The 20,909-nt window shown below is 41.2% G+C and overlaps 1 protein-coding gene across 1 annotated transcript in view; it reads left to right on the forward strand.

Moving 5' to 3' along the window:
- The first annotated feature begins 3,430 nt into the window (after positions 1-3,430).
- LOC120041612 (sorting nexin-9-like) overlaps positions 3,431-20,909 on the forward strand; it is a 31,823-nt gene continuing 14,344 nt past the window's right edge. The window contains exons 1-9 of the mRNA XM_038986482.1: positions 3,431-3,759; positions 4,333-4,419; positions 5,408-5,482; positions 13,078-13,164; positions 14,124-14,226; positions 14,349-14,487; positions 14,817-14,901; positions 16,180-16,305; positions 17,209-17,326. Coding sequence (XP_038842410.1) covers positions 3,748-3,759; positions 4,333-4,419; positions 5,408-5,482; positions 13,078-13,164; positions 14,124-14,226; positions 14,349-14,487; positions 14,817-14,901; positions 16,180-16,305; positions 17,209-17,326 — 832 coding nt within the window. The 5' untranslated portion in view covers positions 3,431-3,747. The remainder of the gene's footprint in view (positions 3,760-4,332; positions 4,420-5,407; positions 5,483-13,077; positions 13,165-14,123; positions 14,227-14,348; positions 14,488-14,816; positions 14,902-16,179; positions 16,306-17,208; positions 17,327-20,909) is intronic.

A 20,909-nucleotide genomic window follows, 5' to 3' on the forward strand; every position in this document is an offset into this window, starting at 1 on the left:
TTAAAAAAAAAAAAAACGTTTTCCTGTTGTTTAGACTGTTGAGTAGAAATACATGTTATAGCAGTCAGGACATGAAGGTTCATAGCTACATGACATAGCCACACGACCCTCCCCAAAGCAAAAACAAAAGTTGTAATAACCCTCTCCCTCTTTTGAAACCCCACACCTTAGTACATGAATTATTGACTTGACCCTTACAACAAATCTACTTGTTATAATGGAACTTTATACAATATGAATGTACAGTGCCTTTGGAAAAAATATTCAGACCCCTTGACTTTTTCCACATTTGGTACGTTACAGCCTTATTCTAAAATGGATTTAAATAGATTTTTTTTTCCAGCAACCTACACACAATACCCCACATTGACAAAGTGAAAACAGGTGTATATAAGGTTCCACAGTTGACAGTTCATGTCAGAGTAAAAACCAAGCCATGAGGTCGAAAGAATTGGCTGTAGTGCTCCGAGACAGGATTGTGTCGAGGCACAGATCTGGGGAATGATAACAAAAATGTATATATTAATATATTTTAATTTTAATTTAAATGGTTTTGTGCAGACAACAGAACCCATCATATCACAACCTGGAGTACAAACAAACAGTTTGGCTACAAACCAGACAAGTTCAGGTTAATCCCCTGTTTCTGCCATTTATTTCAGTTTGTTTTTCTAGAGGAATGGAGGGAAAGGTAGAGGAGAGGAGAAGAGAAGAGGAGAGGGGGGAGAAAGGGAGAGGAGAGAGGGGGAGGAGAGGAAAGGAGAACAAAGAAGAGGAAAGGAAAGAGAGGGGAGGAGAGAGGAGAGGGAGAACAGAGAAGAGAAAGGGGAGGAGGAGAAGGGGGAGAAAGGGAGAGGAGAACAGAGGAGAGAGGGGAGTTAATTATCTTTCTCTGGTGTGGTTGAGTGCATGTTAGCATTACCTGGTTCAAGTAGTACAGAAGTGGTGTAGGAGAGGGGAGAGGAGATGGAGAGAGAGAAAAAGAGAGAGAATATTATTTAATTATCCACCACTTGAGGGCGCACTTCGCCCATTCAATCCTGCACAGACCGACAGGTTCAGCTGTTAACAACAGAGTCGCTTTGTTCGGAGGCGGTGCCCTTCACAGCCCTGTGGCATTGTAGCGCCGCCCATGACACCAGTTACAGTATCAAATACAGACCAGGACTGATTGGAACAGCCATCTCGGAAACACCCTTTAATTTGCGGTTCTTCTGTAAAACAGCATTTGACAGATTGATGCATAGAAAAAATCGACATAACACAGCCTATTAATAAGACATGAAGATTCATACATGCTTATAACAAGTAGGCCTAATAGACCTACTAGGACTAGCCTACCTGTTAGCCTGGCATACCTCTTGGCCCTAGCCTACCTGCTTGTTAGCATACCTCTTGGCCTAGCCTACCTGCTTGTTAGCATACCTCTTGGCCTAGCCTACCTGCTTGTTAGCCTACCTGCTTGTTAGCCTACCTGCTTGTTAGCCTACCTGTTGGCCTAGCCTACCTGCTTGTTAGCCTACCTGCTTGTTAGCCTACCTCTTGGCCTAGCCTACCTGCTTGTTAGCATACCTCTTGGCCCTAGCCTACCTGCTTGTTAGCCTACCTGCTTGTTAGCCTACCTGCTTGTTAGCCTACCTGTTGGCCTAGCCTACCTGTTGGCCTAGCCTACCTGCTTGTTAGCCTACCTGTTGGCCTAGCCTACCTGCTTGTTAGCCTACCTGTTGGCCTAGCCTACCTGCTTGTTAGCCTACCTGTTGGCCTAACCTACCTGCTTGTTAGCCTACCTCTTGGCCTAGCCTACCTGCTTGTTAGCCTACCTGCTTGTTAGCCTACCTGCTTGTTAGCCTACCTGTTGGCCTAACCTACCTGCTTGTTAACCTACCTGCTTGTTAGCCTACCTGTTGGCCTAACCTACCTGCTTGTTAGCCTACCTGCTTGTTAGCCTACCTGTTGGCCTAGCCTACCTGCTTGTTAGCCTACCTGCTTGTTAGCCTACCTGTTGGCCTAACCTACCTGCTTGTTAGCCTACCTGTTGGCCTAGCCTACCTGCTTGTTAGTCTACCTGCTTGTTAGCCTACCTGTTGGCCTAACCTACCTGCATGTTGGCCAAGTCTACCTGCTTGTTAGCCTAGCCTGCCTGTTAGCTTAGCCTACCTGCTTGTTAGCCTACTAGCTTGTTAGCCTAGCCTGCCTGTTAGCCTTGCCTACCTGTTGGCCTAGTCTACCTGCTTGTTAGCCTAGCCAACAGCCTACCTGTTGGCCTAACATACCTGCTTGTTAGCCTAGCCAACAGACTACCTGTTGGCCTAACATACCTGCTTGTTAGCCTAGCCAACAGCCTACCTGTTGGCCTAACATACCTGCTTGTTAGCCTAGCCAACAGCTTACCTGTTGGCCTAACATACCTGCTTGTTAGCCTAGCCAACAGCCTACCTGTTGGCCTAACATACCTGCTTGTTAGCCTAGCCAACAGCCTACCTGTTGGCCTAACATACCTGCTTGTTAGCCTAGCCAACAGCCTACCTGTTGGCCTAACATACCTGCTTGTTAGCCTAGCCAACAGCCTACCTGTTGGCCTAACATACCTGCTTGTTAGCCTAGCCAACAGCCTACCTGTTGGCCTAACATACCTGCTTGTTAGCCTAGCCAACAGCCTACCTGTTGGCCTAACATACCTGCTTGTTAGCCTAGCCAACAGCCTACCTGTTGGCCTAACATACCTGCTTGTTAGCCTAGCCAACAGCCTACCTGTTGGCCTAACATACCTGCTTGTTAGCCTAGCCAACAGCCTACCTGTTGGCCTAACATACCTGCTTGTTAGCCTAGCCAACAGCCTACCTGTTGACCCTAACCTACCTGCACGTTGGCCAAGTCTACCTGCTTGTTAGCCTAGCCTACCTGTTGGCTCAGACAGTGGCCGGATGGAGAATATCCACACATGGTCTTTAGTTCATACCATTAACGTTAGTTTACTGCATTTTAGAGGTCTCATCAGATTCCATGATTATTGCCTATAATGGCCTTATAATATTGACTATCACTCAGGCAATATGAATTCTCTCTCTAAACAGTGTCACAAAGAATTTGCAGTTGACAATTGCATCAATTAATTTAGGCTCATATGTCCCCTTTTGCTTGTTGACATAGTTTCCATCTCTTACTAAGAAGTTGAGAGTTCCTGATCTGTGAATGCTTGTCTTTACTCGGTGTATTTACTCAGTCAAACCTATGACCGAGCAGCTGAAGGAAAATCAACAGAATTGTCTGTCCGACTGTTGCCACGTTCATGTGCTAGTCGAAAATAGAAAACTAGGAAATGTCCGACTTGTTAATAGGTTGAACGCGGCACGTGTATATGTACAACAGGTTAGCAGGTTGGACATTTCCGAGTTTCGTAGTTCCGACGAGGACTTGAACACGGCACGTATCCACACCCCTGTTACTTGTTCTAATTTTCTGCTTGGAGGAAGTGGCCCCTTTCGCTCTTTACCGCGGGGATACAAAATAACTAACACACTATTCTGTTGTGGGGAAATTAGGCAATTGTCGTCCCAGAAGATTGAGAAATCGTTTCTACAGAATAGCACGTTGTGACAACATAGTTGTAAGAAGATACGCCAGAGTGGCTCGTTTTGAGACGGAGTAGCCTAGCCTCGTCTGCTTTGTTTACACGGGGATTGTTTTGATGCGGGGCTTTTTCACGGTGACGTTTTTGCGTGGAAAACGACTATAAATCCTGCAACGATGGCAATGCAGGTAGGAGAGTTTCTTCAGCATGTCATGGTGCGCTTTATCGAATGGTAGACAACGCTAATATGGCTTTTTTTTTGTCATACAGAATATGCGCTATTGGGGTTTTTATTGAAGTGTAGTGTAGATTGCAGAGTAATACCTTTTATAACTAAAAGAGAACATGTTTATAAACTGAACCAATGTCATACAAGATATGGATTGATGCCATGTGCATAGACAGATTAAACAACACGTATGTATGTATGTATTTACGTGTTTATCTTTCAGTCTTTACTGTGAACTGCTTTTTGTAGGTTGTAGGCAACTGTTTTAGAGAGGGAGGCAGTGTGTGGGTGTTTGTGTTTGACACGACTCTCAGTGCCCTCAGGGATAACAACACTCAGACAGGATGTGTGTGTGTGTGTGTGTGTGTGTGTGTGTGTGTGTGTGTGTGTGTGTGTGTGTGTGTGTGTGTGTGTGTGTGTACACAGTACCATTCAGAGTGGTCCTGAGGTCATCACTGTGTCCTATGACTACGTCCTACAGTACCATTCAGAGTGGTCCTGAGGTCATCACTGTGTGTTTGCTCTGTTTCAGGCCCAGGTGATATATGACTTCAGTGCTGAACCAGGAAATAACGAGTTGACAGTCAGAGAAGGAGAGACTGTCACCGTCCTCAACCAGGTACACACAGGATCTGACTGGCTGGCCATAGTCACCTGAAGTACTACAGTGTTACATTTCAAGCTTTTCTGTCCAGGCTCTGATGAATAACTCTCATACCTCTTCACTCTCTTCCTCTCCCTCTCTCCCCCTTCTCTCTCTTGCTCTCCCTCTCTCTCCCCCTTCTCTCTCTCCCTCTCTCTCCCTTCTCTCTCTCTCCCCATTCTCTCTCTTCCTCCCTCTCTCTCCCCCTTCTCTCTCTTTCTCTCCCTCTCTCTCCCCCTTCTCTCTCTTCCTCTCCCTCTCTCTTTCTCTTTCTCTCCCTCTCTCCCCCTTCTCTCTCTACCTCTCCCTCTCTCTCCCTCTTCTCTCTCTCTCTCTTCCTCTCTCTCTCGCCCTTCCTCTCTTCCTCTCTCTCGCCCTTCCTCTCTTCCTCTCCGTCTCTCCCCCTTCTCTCTCTCTCTCTTCCTCTCTCTCCCCCTTCTCTCTTCCTCTCTCTCCCCCTTCTCTCTCTTCCTCTCTCTCCCCTTCTCTCTCTTCCTCTTCCTCTCTCTCCCCCTTCTCTCTCTCTTCCTCTTCCTCTCTCTTCTCTCTCTCTCTTTCTCTCCCTCTCTCTCCCCCTTCTCTCTCTTCCTCTTCCTCTCCCTCTCTCTCTCTATTCCTCTCTCCCCCTTCTCTCTCTTCCTCTCTCTCCCCCTTCTCTCTCGTCCTGTCCCTCTCTCTCCCCCTTCTCTCTCTCTTCCTCTCCCTCTCTCTTCTCTCTCTTTCTCTCCCTCTCTTTCTCTCCCCCTTCTCTCTCTTCCTCTTCCTCTCCCTCTCTCTCTCTCTATTCCTCTCTCCCTCTTCTCTCTCTCTCTCCCTCTTCTCTCTCTCTCTCCCTCTTCTCTCTCTTCCTCTCCCTCTCTCTCCCCCTTCTCTCGCTCTCTCTCTTCCTCTCCCTCTCTCTCCCCCTTCTCTCTCTTCTTCTCTCTCTTTCTCTCCCTCTCTCTGCCCTCCTCTCTCTTTGTAGAATGTTGGTGGAGGATGGATAGAGGCTCAGAACTCCAGAGGACAAAGTGGGCTGGTGCCGGAAGACTACTTACAGGTGAGTGTGTGTCTGTGTTCATTACGGATTACACACCATAACAGAATAATTCACTATGTATCTGTAAAGTAAATCAAATCAAATGTTATTTCTCACATGCGCCGAATACAACATGTGTAGAACTTACAGTGAAATGCTTACTTACAAGCCCTTAACCAACAATGCAGTTTAAAAAAAAAAGCAATACAGAATAAGAAATAAAAGTAACAAATAATTCAAGAGCAGCAGTTAAATAACAATAGCGAGGCTATATATAGGGGTCAGTGTGCAGGGGCTCCGGTTAGTCGAGGTAATTAAGGTAATATGTACATATAGGTAGAGTTATTAAAGTGAATATGCATATATGATAAACAGAGAGTAGCAGCAGTGTAAAAGGGGGGGGGGGGGGGCAATGAAAATAGTCTGGGTAGTCATTTGATTAGATGTTCAGGGGTCTTATGGCTTGGGGGTAGAATCTGTTTAGAAGATTCTTGGACCTAGACTTGGCGCCCCGGTACTGCTTGCAATGCGGTAACAGAGAGAACAGTCTATGACTAGGGTGACTGGGGTCTTTGACAATTTTTAGGGCCTTCCTCTGACACCGTCTGGTGTAGAGGTCCTGGATGGCAGGCAGCTTAGCCCCAGTGATGTAATGGGTCCTACGTACTACCCTCTGTAGTGCCTTGTGGTCGGAGGCCGAGCAGTTGCCACACCAGGCAGTGATGCAACCAGTCAGGATGCTCTCGATGGTGCAGCTGTAGAACCTTTAGAGGATCTGAGGACCCATGCCAAATCTTTTCAGTCTCCTGAGGGGGAATAGGTTTTGTCGTGCCCTCTTCATGACTGTCTTGGTGTGCTTGGACCATGATAGTTTGTTGTTGATGTGGTCACCAAGGAACTTGAAGCTCTCAACCTGCTCCACTACAGCTCTGTCGATGAGAATGGGGGCGTGCTCGGTCCTCTTTTTCCTGTAGTCCACAATCATCTCCTTTGTCTTGATCACATTGAGGGAGAAGTTGTTGTCCTGGCACCACACGGCCAGGCCTCTGACCTCCTACCTATAGGCTGTCTCGTCGTTGTCTGTGATCAGGCCTACCACTGTTGTGTCATCGGCAAACTTAATGATGGTCTTGGAGTCGTGCCTGGCCGTGCAGCCATGAGTGAACAGGGAGTACAGCATTCTCACATAGGTTTTCCTTTTGTCCAGGTGGGAAAGGGCAGTGTGGAGTGCAATAGAGATTGCATCATCTGTGGATCTGTTAGGGCAGTATGCAAATTGGAGTGGGTCTAGGGTTTCTGGGATAATGGTGTTGATGTGAGCGATGACCAGCCTTTCAAAGCACTTCATGGCTACAGACGTGAGTGCTACAGGTTGGTAGTCATTTCTGCAGGTTACCTTAGTGTTCTTGGGCAAAGGGACTATGGTGGTCTGCTTGAAACATGTTGGTATTACAGACTCAGACAGGGAGAGGTTGAAAATGTCAGTGAAGACACTTGCCAGTTGGTCAATGCATGCTCAGAGTACACGTCCTGGTTATCTGTCTAGCCCTGCGGACTTGTGAATGTTTACCTGTTTTAAGGTCTTACTCACATCGGCTACAGAGAGCGTGATCACACAGTTGTCCAGGACAGCTGATGCTCTCATGCATGTTTCAGTGTTACTTGCCTCGAAGCAAGCATAGAAGTAATTTAGCTCGTCTGGTAGGCTCGTGTCATTGGGCAGCTCTCGGCTGTGCTTCCTTTTGTAGTCTGTAATAGCTTGCAAGCCCTGCCACATCCGACAAGCGGAGCCGGTGTAGTACGATTCAATCTTAGTCCGGTATTGAGGCTTTTCGCTGTTTGATGGTTCGTCGGAGGGCATAGCAGGATTTCTTATAAGCTTCCAGGTTAGAGTCCCGCTCCTTGAAAGCGGCAGCTCTACCTTTTAGCTCAGTGCTGATGTTGCCTGTAATCCATGGCTTCTGGTTGGGGTGTGTACGTACAGTCACTGTGGGGACGATGTCATTGATGCACTTATTGATAAAGCCAGTGACTGATGTGGTGTACTCCTCAATGCCATTGGAGGAATCTCGTAACATATTCCAGTCTGTGCAAGCAAACTAGTCCTGTAGCTTAGCTTCTGCTTCATCTGACCACTTTTTTATTGACTGGGTCACTGGTGCTTCCTGCTTTAATTTTTGCTTGTAAACAGGAAGGAGGATAGATAGAATTATGGTCAGATTTGCCAAATGGGGGCTGAGGGAGAGCTTTGTACGTGTCTCTGTGTGGAGTAAAGGTGGTCTAGAGTTTTTTTTTTTTCTGTGGTTGCACATTTTAACATACTGGTGGAAATGTACTAAAACGGATTTAAGTTTCCCTGCATTAAGGTCCCCGGACAGGTTTGTGTTAAATTCCATATACGTTCGAGTCCATTAAAGAAGTGCACTGAAATTCCAATTCTCTTCAATGCTTTTTAATTAGGAACATTTGGATTTGGAATCTGCTTTTCTTTCTGAATTGACTGGACTGAATTTACCCGGGTCAGAAGTTTACATTCACTCAATTAGTATTTGGTAGCATTGCCTTTAAATTGTTTAACTTGGGTCAAACGTTTTGGGTAGCCTTCTACAAGCTTCCCACAATGAGTTGGATGACTTTTGGCCCATTCCTCCTGACAGAGCTGGTGTAACTGAGTCAGGTTTATAGGCCTTCTTGCTCGCACACGCTTTTTCAGTTCTGCCCATACATTTTTTATAGGATTGAGGTCTGGGCTTTGTGATGGCCACTCCAATACCTTGACTTTGTTGTCCTTAAGCCATTTTGCCACATCTTTGGAAGTTTGCTTGGGGTCATTGTCCATTTGGAAGACGCATTTGTGACAAAGCTTTAACTTCCTGACTGATGTCTTGAGGTGTTGCTTCAATATATCCACATAATTTTCCTCCCTCATGATGCCATCTATTTTGTGAAGTGCACCAGTCCCTCCTGCAGCAAAGTACCTCCACAACATGATGCTGCCGACCCTGTGCTTCACGGTTGGGATGGTGTTCTTCGGCTTGCAAGCATCCCCCTTTTTCCTCCAAACATAACGATGGTCATTATGGCCAACAGTTCTATTTTTTTTTCATCAGACCAGAGGACATTTCTCCAAAAAGTCAGATCTTTGTCCCCATGTGCGGTTGCAAACCGTAGTCTGGCTTTTTTATGGCGGTTTTGGAGCAGTGGCTTCTTCCTTGCTGAACGGCCTTTCAGGTTAGGTCAACATAGGACTCGTTTTACTATGGATATATATACTATTGTACCTGTTTCCTCCAGCATCTTCACAAGGTCCTTTGCTGTTGTTCTGGGATTGATTTGCACTTTTCGCACCAAAGGACATTCATCTCTAGGAGACAGAACGCATCTCCTTCCTGAGCGGTATGACGGCTGCGTGGTCCCATGGTGTTTATACTTGTGTACTATTGTTTGTACAGATGAACGTGGAACCTTCAGGCATTTGGAAATTGCTTCCAAGCATGAACCAGACTTGTGGAGGTCTACAAATTTTTTTTGAGGTCTTGGCTGATTTCTTTTGATTTTCCCATGATGTCAAGGAGAGAGGCACTGAGTTTGAAGGTAGGCCTTGAAATAAATCCACAGGTACACCTCCAATTGACTCGAATCATGTCAATTAGCCTATCAGAAGCTTCTAAAGCCATGACATAATTTTCTGGAATTTTCCAAGCTGTTAAAGGCACAGTCAACTTAGTGTATGTAAACTTCTGACCCACTGGAATTGTGATACAGTGAATTCTAAGTGAAATAATCTGTCTGTTAACAATGTTGGGAAAAATTATTTGTCATGCACAAAGTAGAAAAACGATAGTTTGTTAACAAGACATTTGTGGAGTGGTAGAAAAATGAGTTTTTGTTACTCCAACCTAAGTGTATGTATGTGGTTCCAGGGCATGTATAGCTTTGCTTTAGCTAATGGATAAATGTTTACTGGTAGGCCTATTTGGTCACCATTTAAAACCATACTTCAGCCATTAAGAGGTGAAAAATAAATCATATACTCACAGAAAGCTGTGACACTTCTCTCTGTATCTACAACTACAGTATTTTGATAATTTAGCAACGGTCATATGCTTGTGCTTCTCAGAATGCATCACTCCCTCCTCTGTGCACACAGTGGGGAGTGGCTCGCTAACATAGCAACAGACAGCGAAACAGGGACAGACAAACACCTAGTTAAATGCTTATATTCCTGGCTCCAACAGTGCATTAGTACCTAGCTAAATGCTTATGTTCCTAGCTCCAACAGTGCATTAGTACCTAGCTAAATGATTATGTTCCTAGTTCCAACAGTCCATTAGTACCTAGCTAAATTATTGTCAGACCTACCAACATGCACACATTTTGCTTACCATCTACGCAATGCTCTGTCCATGTACGCAGGTACGAGATCCGAGTAAAAAGTACGCAAAAATGAAAGGGGCCTGATTTTATTGTATTTTATTAAAACGTTTTAATAACAAATAAATCCACTGAGTAAATCTAACATCCCTATTCTCGAGCTGCAACTTATTTTAAAACCAAATCATAATACAGATCCATAATTTACATTGTTACACCATACAAAACAGAACACAGGTATTAACAAGAAAATACTAAAACATACAAAAAATATCAATGAAATAATAAAAAATAAAAAAATTATAGTGCAATTTTAATCACTCTGAAAAAATCGTGTTATAATGATTCAGGAAAATGTTATTCTTATAGTTTTTCACTAGGGTTAATGTTTTAATAAGATAGTTCAATTTAATAAAAAAATATGTGTAATTTTGGTATAACATTTTGGAATTTTTGTTTGTGTATAAAGTATTTGGCAACAAGAATTTAAAAAAAATCACAATTTCAATGGTCTTGTTATCATTGCAATAGTAACATATTATATCCTTCATGTCAAAAACATGGGTAGTGTTCATAATGGTAAATAAGTATTTTGATAGTTGATAGTTTCTCAGATTCTCACCTTCTTTTTCACAGAAAACGCAGATGTCATCAATAGCCACAAATTTGGAAAACATAGAATTACATGGATATATCTTATGTAAAATTTTAAAGTGCACTTCCTTAACTTTGTTTGGTATACAATATTTGTAAGGCCTTAACCATGCATTTTTCCAGACAATGTCAGGAATAAGAATGTTCCAGAAATGTTTTCCTCTCGGTGTCAGTTGGTTTCACATTTAGAATCATTCCGTTTTAATCCTGATGCAATAGAAAATGCAGTCATAGCATTAAGGGCGACCTGGTCTTTGTCTCTTAAGAAAAGAGTAGTATCATCAGCCAGTTGGGAAATTTTTATGTATTTGTTAAAAATGGTTAAGCCATAAACATTTGCATTATTCAGAATATCTAGAGATAGAATGAAAAAAATGAATAAAAATGGCGAAATTGGACATCCCTGTCATACACTTCTGTTGATACTGAATCTTTTGGAAGTATTACGGTTTAGTAACACAGAACTATTTCTATCTTTGTAAAACATATGAATGAATTTGATGAAATTTTCACTGAATCCAAAAAGTTTAAGTGACCTAAAGAGAAATTCATGTTCAATTGTGTCAAAGGCTTTACAGAAGTTCAAAAATAAGACAACCGCATCTGAGTCAATTGCATCTGAATAATCTAGAAGGTCCAAGACTAAACGAATGTTAGAGCTTATGTGACGGCCCTTTCATAAATCCTGTTTGAGTCTCTTTTATAATGGCATCTATTCCTTTCTTTAATCTTTTGGCATAAACCAGAGCAATCAATTTGTAATCTATATTTAATAAAGTAATTGGTCTCCAATAGACATGTACAGAGTTTGTGTCAACGGACATGGAGATGAATACATCATTATTGGACGTAGCTGCCCCCCCGTGTCTGCCCCTCCTCCTGTTTGTTGTGATGCTGAGTTGGCCGACTGTCAGCAGTACGTCAACACATGGAAAATCCATTTTCCACTCCGTGTGTTGTGGAAAGGTCAACACTAATTGTTTCAAGCTAACGTTAGCAAACATAAGATGGACATTCAGTGGGCTCTAAAGTGCCAGCAGTTCACTCACATTTGCTAGTGAAAGAAATTAAGTGCAAATACGAAAAATAACTGGTTGCATTTGTGCGAGTGTGATATACATTTAGATCTGCGTCCCGTTAGTTGTATTTTCCACGTAACATTACGAGGATCACGCAACCTGATAGATTGTAATTGTAAGTATGATCCACGTCACAAAAAGCATTACAAAAGTATAATCAAAAATAAATATAAACATCTTGGCATTAAATGGAGTTGGGAGTTTAGAAGACTGTGTGATGAAGAATGAATGAGTGTCCGGTATTAGCTATAGAGGCAATGCTTCTAAAATGCCTTTACACTAGATTTGCGAGTTGAATCTCCAATTTGCCGCACTCGTCTTGTACTCTAAAAATTTGGACAGGGTTGGCAGGTCTGGATTATTTTCCTAGCTCCAACAGTACATTAATAACTAGCCAAATGCTTGTGTTTCTAGCTCCAACAGTACAGTAATACCTAACAATACAAAACAATACACGCAAATCCAAAACATTAAAAGAAAGTAATTAAGAAATATTGGAACAAGCAATGTCAGAGTCCGGGACAGTATATGGACAAGTATGTGACTAGAAAAGGTGTGTACAGCAGTAGTTATATAGGATGGGACTAGAATACAGTATATACATATGAAGTGACTAAAACAGTATGTAAATATTATTAAAGTGACCAGGTAGCCTGGCGGATAGGAGCGTTGGGCCAGTAACCGAAAGGTTGCTGGATCGAATCCCAGAGCTGACAAGGTGAAACGGTCGTTCTGCCCCTGAGCAAGACAGTTAACCCACTGTTCCCTGGGCGCCGATGACGTGGATGTCGATTGAGGCAGCCCCCCGCACCTCTCTGATTCAGAGGGGTTGGGTTTAAATGCGGAAGACACATTTCAGTTGAAAACATTCAGTTGTACAACTGACTAGGTTTCCCACTTTCCCTTTCTCGGTGTTCCATGACTATGTACATAGAGCAGCAGTCTCTAAGGTGCCGGGTAGAGTGCCGGGTGGTAGCCGGCTAGTAACAGTAACTAAGTTCAGGGCAGGGTTCTGGGCGGAGGCCGGCTAGTGGTGACTATTTAACAGCCTGATAGCCTGGAGATAGAAACTGTTTATCAGTCTACTGGAACGTTGTGTCGCAAAATCACTGAAAATGAACAACTTACACAAAATGCTTCGGTAAGAGGAAGGCGGTTTATCGTTCCAGCTCGTGTGTGTGTGTGTGTGCGTGCGGCATTCCTCAGTCATACAGGAGAGGTGTAGAGGAGTCTTTGTGAGACCCCATCACACCGCCATTGTTTTTGACAAACGTGACATCACCGGGGAGCCGCACTGTAACGACACAGTTATTTGAAGACCCCAAAGTACCACGACAAAATAAACTAGACTAAATGTCGCTAACAGTGTGACGCTAAAGCAACGCTGTGTCTTTGCAAAGTATGTTCACTGTGGTCCCTGTCGTACAAACAGCTTTCATCCTGCAGACATAGACAGATAAAGTGAAAATGTGGATGATTATTACAACCCCCCCCCCCCACTTCTCTCAGGTTGGTGCGGTGTCGTCCAGAACACCAGAGACAGCTACCTATCCGGATGCCTACAGCCCAGAGTCCAGCAACAGCACAAACACTCAGGTACACACTACTTCATTACTATTTGTTTGTTTACTTGTTTACTGTTTGTTTACTGTTTGTTATAGGGCTTGAGAGAGAAAGAGAGGGACTCTGTCTCTAAATTAAGGAAAGCTTTGACTATGTACAGACTCAGTGATCATAGCCTTGCTATTGAGAAAGGCTGCCATAGGCAGGCTATGTGCACACTGCCTCCAAAATGATTTGGAAACTGAGCTGCACTTCCTGCCAAATGTATGACCATATTCAAGACACATATTTTCATCAGATTACACAGATACACAAAGAATTCGAAAACAAATACGATTTCAATTAACTCCCATATCTATTGGGTGAAATACCACAGTGTGTCATCACAGCAGCAAGATGTGTGACCTGTTGCCACAAGAAAAGGGCAACCAGTGAAGAACAAACACCATTGTAAATTCAACCCATATTTATGCTTATTTATTTTCCCTTTTGTACTTTAACTATTTGCACATCATTACAACACATATTATGTAGACATAATATGACATTTGAAATGTATTTATTATTTTGGAACTTTTGTGAGTGTAATGTTTACTGTTAATTTTTTATTGTTATTTTCACTTTTGTTTTTTATCTATTTCACTTGCTTTGGCAATGTTTCCCATGCCAATAAAGCCTCTTAAATTGAAATAGAGAGAGAGAGAGATGTTTATAGTCAGGCAGGAAGGGGAAATGGTCATTACCATGGCGTTGGAGCTTCTCTTTGTAGGCCCAAGGCCAGTTCTGTTCCCGCTTGAACCATTAAAAGTGCATAAAGCAGGACAGCATGCACCACACACACACTTTAGCCATTAAGACTGCCTTGGTTCGAGCCACGCCACTTCAAAACATCAAGCCACTTAGCTTTTAAAACAGAGCAGGCTGAAGCAGGCTTTTTAAAGGAGCTCTGTGAAACATTTCCCAGAGTTCACTGCTGCTGTTGTTGTTTGCAGGTTGCTAACGGTGACAACCCTTGGTCTGGGGGAGGAGCTGACACCAACGACACAGCCGGGGGATGGGACACCCAGGGATACGCACAGACTCGACAGAATGCAGGTGACACACACACTCTCGACAGAATGCAGGTGACACACACAGACACACAAGATGTTTGTAAATGTTGTTGTACTTTTAATGTTGCGTTTTTTTAAATAATGTCCTTGTGTGTGCGTGTGAAGGTGATGATGACGATGATGGTGAGTGGGATGAAGAGTGGGATGATGCCAGATCAACAGGGGGTTATGGAGAAACTACAGGGGAGGAAGGAGAGGCGACAGGCCGCAACACACACACACACATGAAGATGTCTCTCAACAAGTAAGACACACAAACACACCGATTTATTTTTAAATGTTGTTGCATTTCACTAGGGTTGCAAAATTCTGGTAACTTTTCCAAAAATAGTGTGCAAAGCTGTCATCAAGGCAAATGGTGGCTACTTTGTTAAACAAATCAAAATATATTTCATATTTGAGATTCTTCACTTTTTTTGGTTACTACATGATTCCATATGTGTTATTTCATAGTTTTGATGTCTTCACTATTATTCTACAATGTAGAAAATAGTAAAAATAAAGAAAAACCCTTGAAAGAGTAGGTGTGTCCAAACTTTTGACTGGTACTGTAAGTCCGTATTATTCCACTAGGTTTGCGTTCTCTAAGATCCCCAACCCAGAGGTGTACCTGCTGGCTAAACTACCACCCAAAGGCAAAGACAGACTGGCCATCTATGTGAGTCATCATCCATCTGTTCTACACATTTACATTACATTACATTACAGTACAGTAACATTACTTTACAGCCCATTAACATTACCTTACATCACAATAACATTACTTTACAGTACAGTAACATTACTTTACATTACAGTACATTACAGTACAGTAACTTTACAGTACATTACATTAACTTTACTTTACAGTACAGTAACATTACTTTACAGTACATTACATTACTTTACAGTACAGTAACTATACAGTACATTACATTAACATTACTTTACAGTACATTACATTAACATTACTTTACAGTACATTAACATTACTTTACAGTACATTACAGTAACATTACTTTACAGTACATTACATTAACATTACTTTACAGTACATTACCATTACTTTACAGTACATTACATTAACATTACTGTACAGTACATTAACATAACTTTACAGTACATTACATTAACATTACTGTACAGTACATTAACATAACTTTACAGTACATTACAGTAACATTACTTTACAGTACATTACATTAACATTACTTTACAGTACATGACAGTAACATTACTTTACAGTACATTAACATTACTTTACAGTACATTACATTAACATTACTTTACAGTACATTACAGTAACATTACTTTACAGTACATTAACATTACTTTACAGCACATTACATTAACATTACTTTACAGTACATTACATTAACATTACTTTACATTACAGTACATAACTTTACAGTACATTAACATTACTTTACAGTACATTACATTAACATTACTTTACAGTACATTACATTAACATTACTTTACAGTACATTACATTAACATTACTTTACAGTACATTAACATTACTTTACAGTACATTACATTAACATTACTTTACTTTACTTTTACATTCATCTACATTACTTTTACAAGGCATTACATTTACATTACATTGTATTACATTCACATTACATTTAGATAATATTGCTTTACATTACTCTACATTTACATACCAGTACATTATAATAAATTACATTTAAATTACTTTTACATTGCATTACTTTAAATTACATTAACAAGGCATTACATTTACATTACATTTACAAGGCATTACATTTACATTAACATTACATTTACGGGTGGGGGAAAAACTCTGCTACTGTAGATGGTAATAGCAATGTAGTAATTGTTTCTCTCTGTGTGTGTGTGTGTGTGTGTGTGTGTGTGTGTGTGTGTGTGTGTGTGTGTGTGTGTGTGTGTGTGTGTGTGTGTGTGTGTGTGTGTGTGTGTGTGTGTGTAGATGGGAGATGTGGGGCCAGTGTGGTTGTATCCCCAGTCTCCTCTTGACTGTGTCGTGGCTGATCCTAAAAAAGGCTCTAAGATGTACGGGCTGAAGAGTTACATAGAGTACCAGGTCACACCCAATGTGAGTATCACACACACACACACACACACACACACTAGTGCTGAGCGATTAGTGCTCTTTGAGGTCGTTTCAGTTCGGTGAAAAATAAATAATTTTTCCATTTTTGATTTGTATAAAAAAAAATATATGCTTAAGCTTTTTAATAGAAATTACATTTTAATAGAAATTAATAGAAATTCCAAATATTTAGAACATTCAATTGTCTTATTAAGTTTTTATTTGAGGACTTTTTATTATTTAATTATTTTTTGTCATCATCTCTGCTCAGGCAGTAGCAGCCAACCATTTAACCTCATTAACAAGTCATCCTATTTAGCTAGGCTAGTAACTAGCTAGCTGGCTATCTAGTAGCTACCTAATATGTAGTAGTAATTAGCTAGCTAGTAGCTACCTAATATACTGCAGAGCTGTCTGACGATAAAACTATTTTAGTTGTTATTCAAAGTAGATAGGGCATACTTTCAAGAGACGGCTAATTACCAATTACTACAAATATTAATCGGGTACAGCTACCTCACGAACTGTCTATATCACTATTGTCGTTGTGTTGTGTACATTCCTCTCTCATGTGTCTTTCTGGGGCCGGAAGAGCAGGGCAGGCGCAATGGATTATAGGCATTGTAGTTAATTACCACGTTTTCTGCCCTGAACTAAGTTTAATATTTTCTGTTGAAAACTATAACTTCCAGCGGCCCACAGTTTGTTCTTGATCTGATTTCTCTATGGCGCGTAGAGCTCACAAAAAATACAAACTAAATGGAATTCAAGTAATTGAACTGACGTCGATCAATTTAGTTGTTTAATAAGCAAAAACATAATAAGTTGATCGCTCAGCACCAACACACACACACACACACACACACACACACACTTCTCTGACTCTTCTTTTGGTGTTTTCTGCAGACGACCAACAGACCTGTCAATCACAGGTATAAGCATTTTGATTGGCTGTATGAGCGCCTGTTGGAGAAGTTTGGTTCCGCCATCCCCATCCCCTCGCTGCCTGACAAACAAGTCACAGGTCAGTGGCTTCCATGGCAACCGTCGCCTCAGTTTTTCCTGAATAGGTCTTGTGGTCTGAAAAAACGTGGCTTTAGAAAATATGTATTGAGCTGTATGTAAGGCATCCTTCAAGCATAAATAGTTCTGTATTGGAGCCTGTTCACAATGGCCATCTAGTCAGGTCATTAATAGTTCTGTATTGAAGAATGTTCACAATGGCCATCAAGTGAGGTCATAAATAGTTCTGTATTGGAGCCTGTTCACAATGGCCATCTAGTCAGGTCATAAATAGTTCTGTATTGGAGCCTGTTCACAATGGCCATCTAGTGAGGTCATAAATAGTTCTGTATTGGAGCCTGTTCACAATGGCCATCTAGTGAGGTCATAAATAGTTCTGTATTGGAGCCTGTTCACGATGGCCATCTAGTGAGGTCATAAATAGTTCTGTATTGGAGCCTGTTCACAATGGCCATCTAGTCAGGTCATAAATAGTTCTGTATTGGAGCCTGTTCACAATGGCCATCTAGTGAGGTCATTAATAGTTCTGTATTGGAGCCTGTTCACAATGGCCATCTAGTCAGGTCATAAATAGTTCTGTATTGGAGCCTGTTCACAATGGCCATCTAGTGAGGTCATAAATAGTTCTGTATTGGAGCCTGTTCACAATGGCCATCTAGTGAGGTCATAAATAGTTCTGTATTGGAGCCTGTTCACAATGGCCATCTAGTGAGGTCATAAATAGTTCTGTATTGGAGCCTGTTCACAATGGCCATCTAGTCATGTCATAAATAGTTCTGTATTGGAGCCTGTTCACAATGGCCATCAAGTCAGGTCATAAATAGTTCTGTATTGGAGCCTGTTCACAATGGCCATCAAGTGAGGTCATAAATAGTTCTGTATTGGAGCCTGTTCACAATGGCCATCTAGTGAGGTCATAAATAGTTCTGTATTGGAGCCTGTTCACAATGGCCATCTAGTGAGGTCATAAATAGTTCTGTATTGGAGCCTGTTCACAATGGCCATCTAGTCAGGTCATAAATAGTTCTGTATTGGAGCCTGTTCACAATGGCCATCTAGTCAGGTCATAAATAGTTCTGTATTGGAGCCTGTTCACAATGGCCATCAAGTCAGGTCATAAATAGTTCTGTATTGGAGCCTGTTCACAATGGCCATCTAGTCAGGTCATAAATAGTTCTGTATTGGAGCCTGTTCACAATGGCCATCTAGTGAGGTCATAAATAGTTCTGTATTGGAGCCTGTTCACAATGGCCATCTAGTGAGCTCTAACTGTGTTATTGATTCCCCTGACAGCCCATACACACAAAATGTATTCAAGTCACGTTGGATAAAAGTGTCTGCTAAATGGCATTTATTATTATTATTAAAGGTTTAAGTATAAAAGTTTAGTATAAAAGAGGTTTTGTAATTTACTGGTTCAGAATGTCACTATGGTACGTCTATTGAAATGTGGATGAATTAGGAGATGAGATTAATCCAATTATCTGTTTTATTTTTTACACAAAGACCGAGGGGGAGGAGAATATGATGGTGGATGTTGTTGGCTTGTAAGGCCGGGAGGTAGGGTTGTAGTGATTTAGTAGGGACACAACACATTTCAGGGTGTATGAAGGATCAGGTAGTGCTGCCGGGTGAATAAAGTGGAAGGAAATGGGTTTAACAGGAAGGAAATGGGTTTAACAGGAAGGAAATGGGTTTAACAGTAACATGTAATTAACAGGAAGGAAATGGGTTTAACAGGAAGGAAATTAGTTTAACAGTAACAAGTAATTAACAGGAAGGAAATGGGTTTAACAGGAACATGTAATTAACAGGAAGGAAATGGGTTTAACAGGAAGGAAATGGGTTTAACAGGAAGGAAATGGGTTTAACAGGAACATGTAATTAACAGGAAGGAAATGGGTTTAACAGGAAGGAAATGGGTTTAACAGGAAGGAAATGGGTTTAACAGGAACATGTAATTAACAGGAAGGAAATGGGTTTAACAGGAAAGAAATGGGTTTAACAGTAACATGTAATTAACAGGAAGGAAATGGGTTTAACAGGAAGGAAATGGGTTTAACAGGAAGGAAATGGGTTTAACAGGAAGGAAATGGGTTTAACAGGAAGGAAATGGGTTTAACAGTAACATGTAATTAACAGGAAGGAAATGGGTTTAACAGGAAGGAAATGGGTTTAACAGTAACATGTAATTAACAGGAAGGAAATGGGTTTAACAGTAACATGTAATTAACAGGAAGGAAATGGGTTTAACAGGAAGGAAATGGGTTTAACAGTAACATGTAATTAACAGGAAGGAAATGGGTTTAACGGGAAGGAAATGGGTTTAACGGGAAGGAAATGGGTTTAACGGGAAGGAAATGGGTTTAACGGGAAGGAAATGGGTTTAACAGGCAGGAAATGGGTTTAACAGTAACAAGTAATTAACAGGAAGGAAATGGGTTTAACAGGGAGGAAATGGGTTTAACAGGGAGGAAATGGGTTTAACAGTAACATGTAATTAACAGGAAGGAAATGGGTTTAACAGGAAGGAAATGGGTTTAACAGGAAGGAAATGGGTTTAACAGTAACATGTAATTAACAGGAAGGAAATGGGTTTAACAGTAACATGTAATTAACAGGAAGGAAATGGGTTTAACAGTAACAAGTAATTAACAGGAAGGAAATGGGTTTAACAGTAACATGTAATTAACAGGAAGGAAATGGGTTTAACAGGAAGGAAATGGGTTTAACAGGAAGGAAATGGGTTTAACAGTAACATGTAATTAACAGGAAGGAAATGGGTTTAACAGTAACATGTAATTAACAGGAAGGAAATGGGTTTAACAGTAACAAGTAATTAACAGGAAGGAAATGGGTTTAACAGTAACATGTAATTAACAGGAAGGAAATGGGTTTAACAGGAAGGAAATGGGTTTAACAGTAACATGTAATTAACAGGAAGGAAATGGGTTTAACAGGAAGGAAATGGGTTTAACAGTAACATGTAATTAACAGGAAGGAAATGAGTTTAACAGGAAGGAAATGGGTTTAACAGTAACATGTAATTAACAGGAAGGAAATGGGTTTAACAGGAAGGAAATGGGTTTAACAGTAACATGTAATTAACAGGAAGGAAATGGGTTTAACAGGAAGGAAATGGGTTTAACAGTAACATGTAATTAACAGGAAGGAAATGGGTTTAACAGGAAGGAAATGGGTTTAACAGTAACAAGTAATTAACAGGAAGGAAATGAGTTTAACAGTAACATGTAATAAGCAGGACACTGACAAACATGAGCTAAAACAGTAGAGCACATGGCATAACAAACTGAGGACATGAATATCATCAAAGGGGTGTAATAACTAAGACTAGAAATGTGGAAGCATAATACATGTTTAGCAAGAGCACTTACATTTAAACACTCCCGTAATATAACAGAAAAAGTTTCCCGGGTTTTATTAGTCCGTAGGTACGGGATATGCTTGGTATAACATCGTCCAACCTGCTTACTTGCAGGTTCCTTCTGGACAATACGACAACAATAAGAAATATAAGAATATGAACTTAAAGTAAATGGATCAGTATAATATAAAACCATTTT

The sequence above is a fragment of the Salvelinus namaycush genome, unplaced genomic scaffold (assembly GCF_016432855.1).
Source record: "Salvelinus namaycush isolate Seneca unplaced genomic scaffold, SaNama_1.0 Scaffold487, whole genome shotgun sequence".
Lineage (NCBI taxonomy): Eukaryota > Metazoa > Chordata > Actinopteri > Salmoniformes > Salmonidae > Salvelinus > Salvelinus namaycush.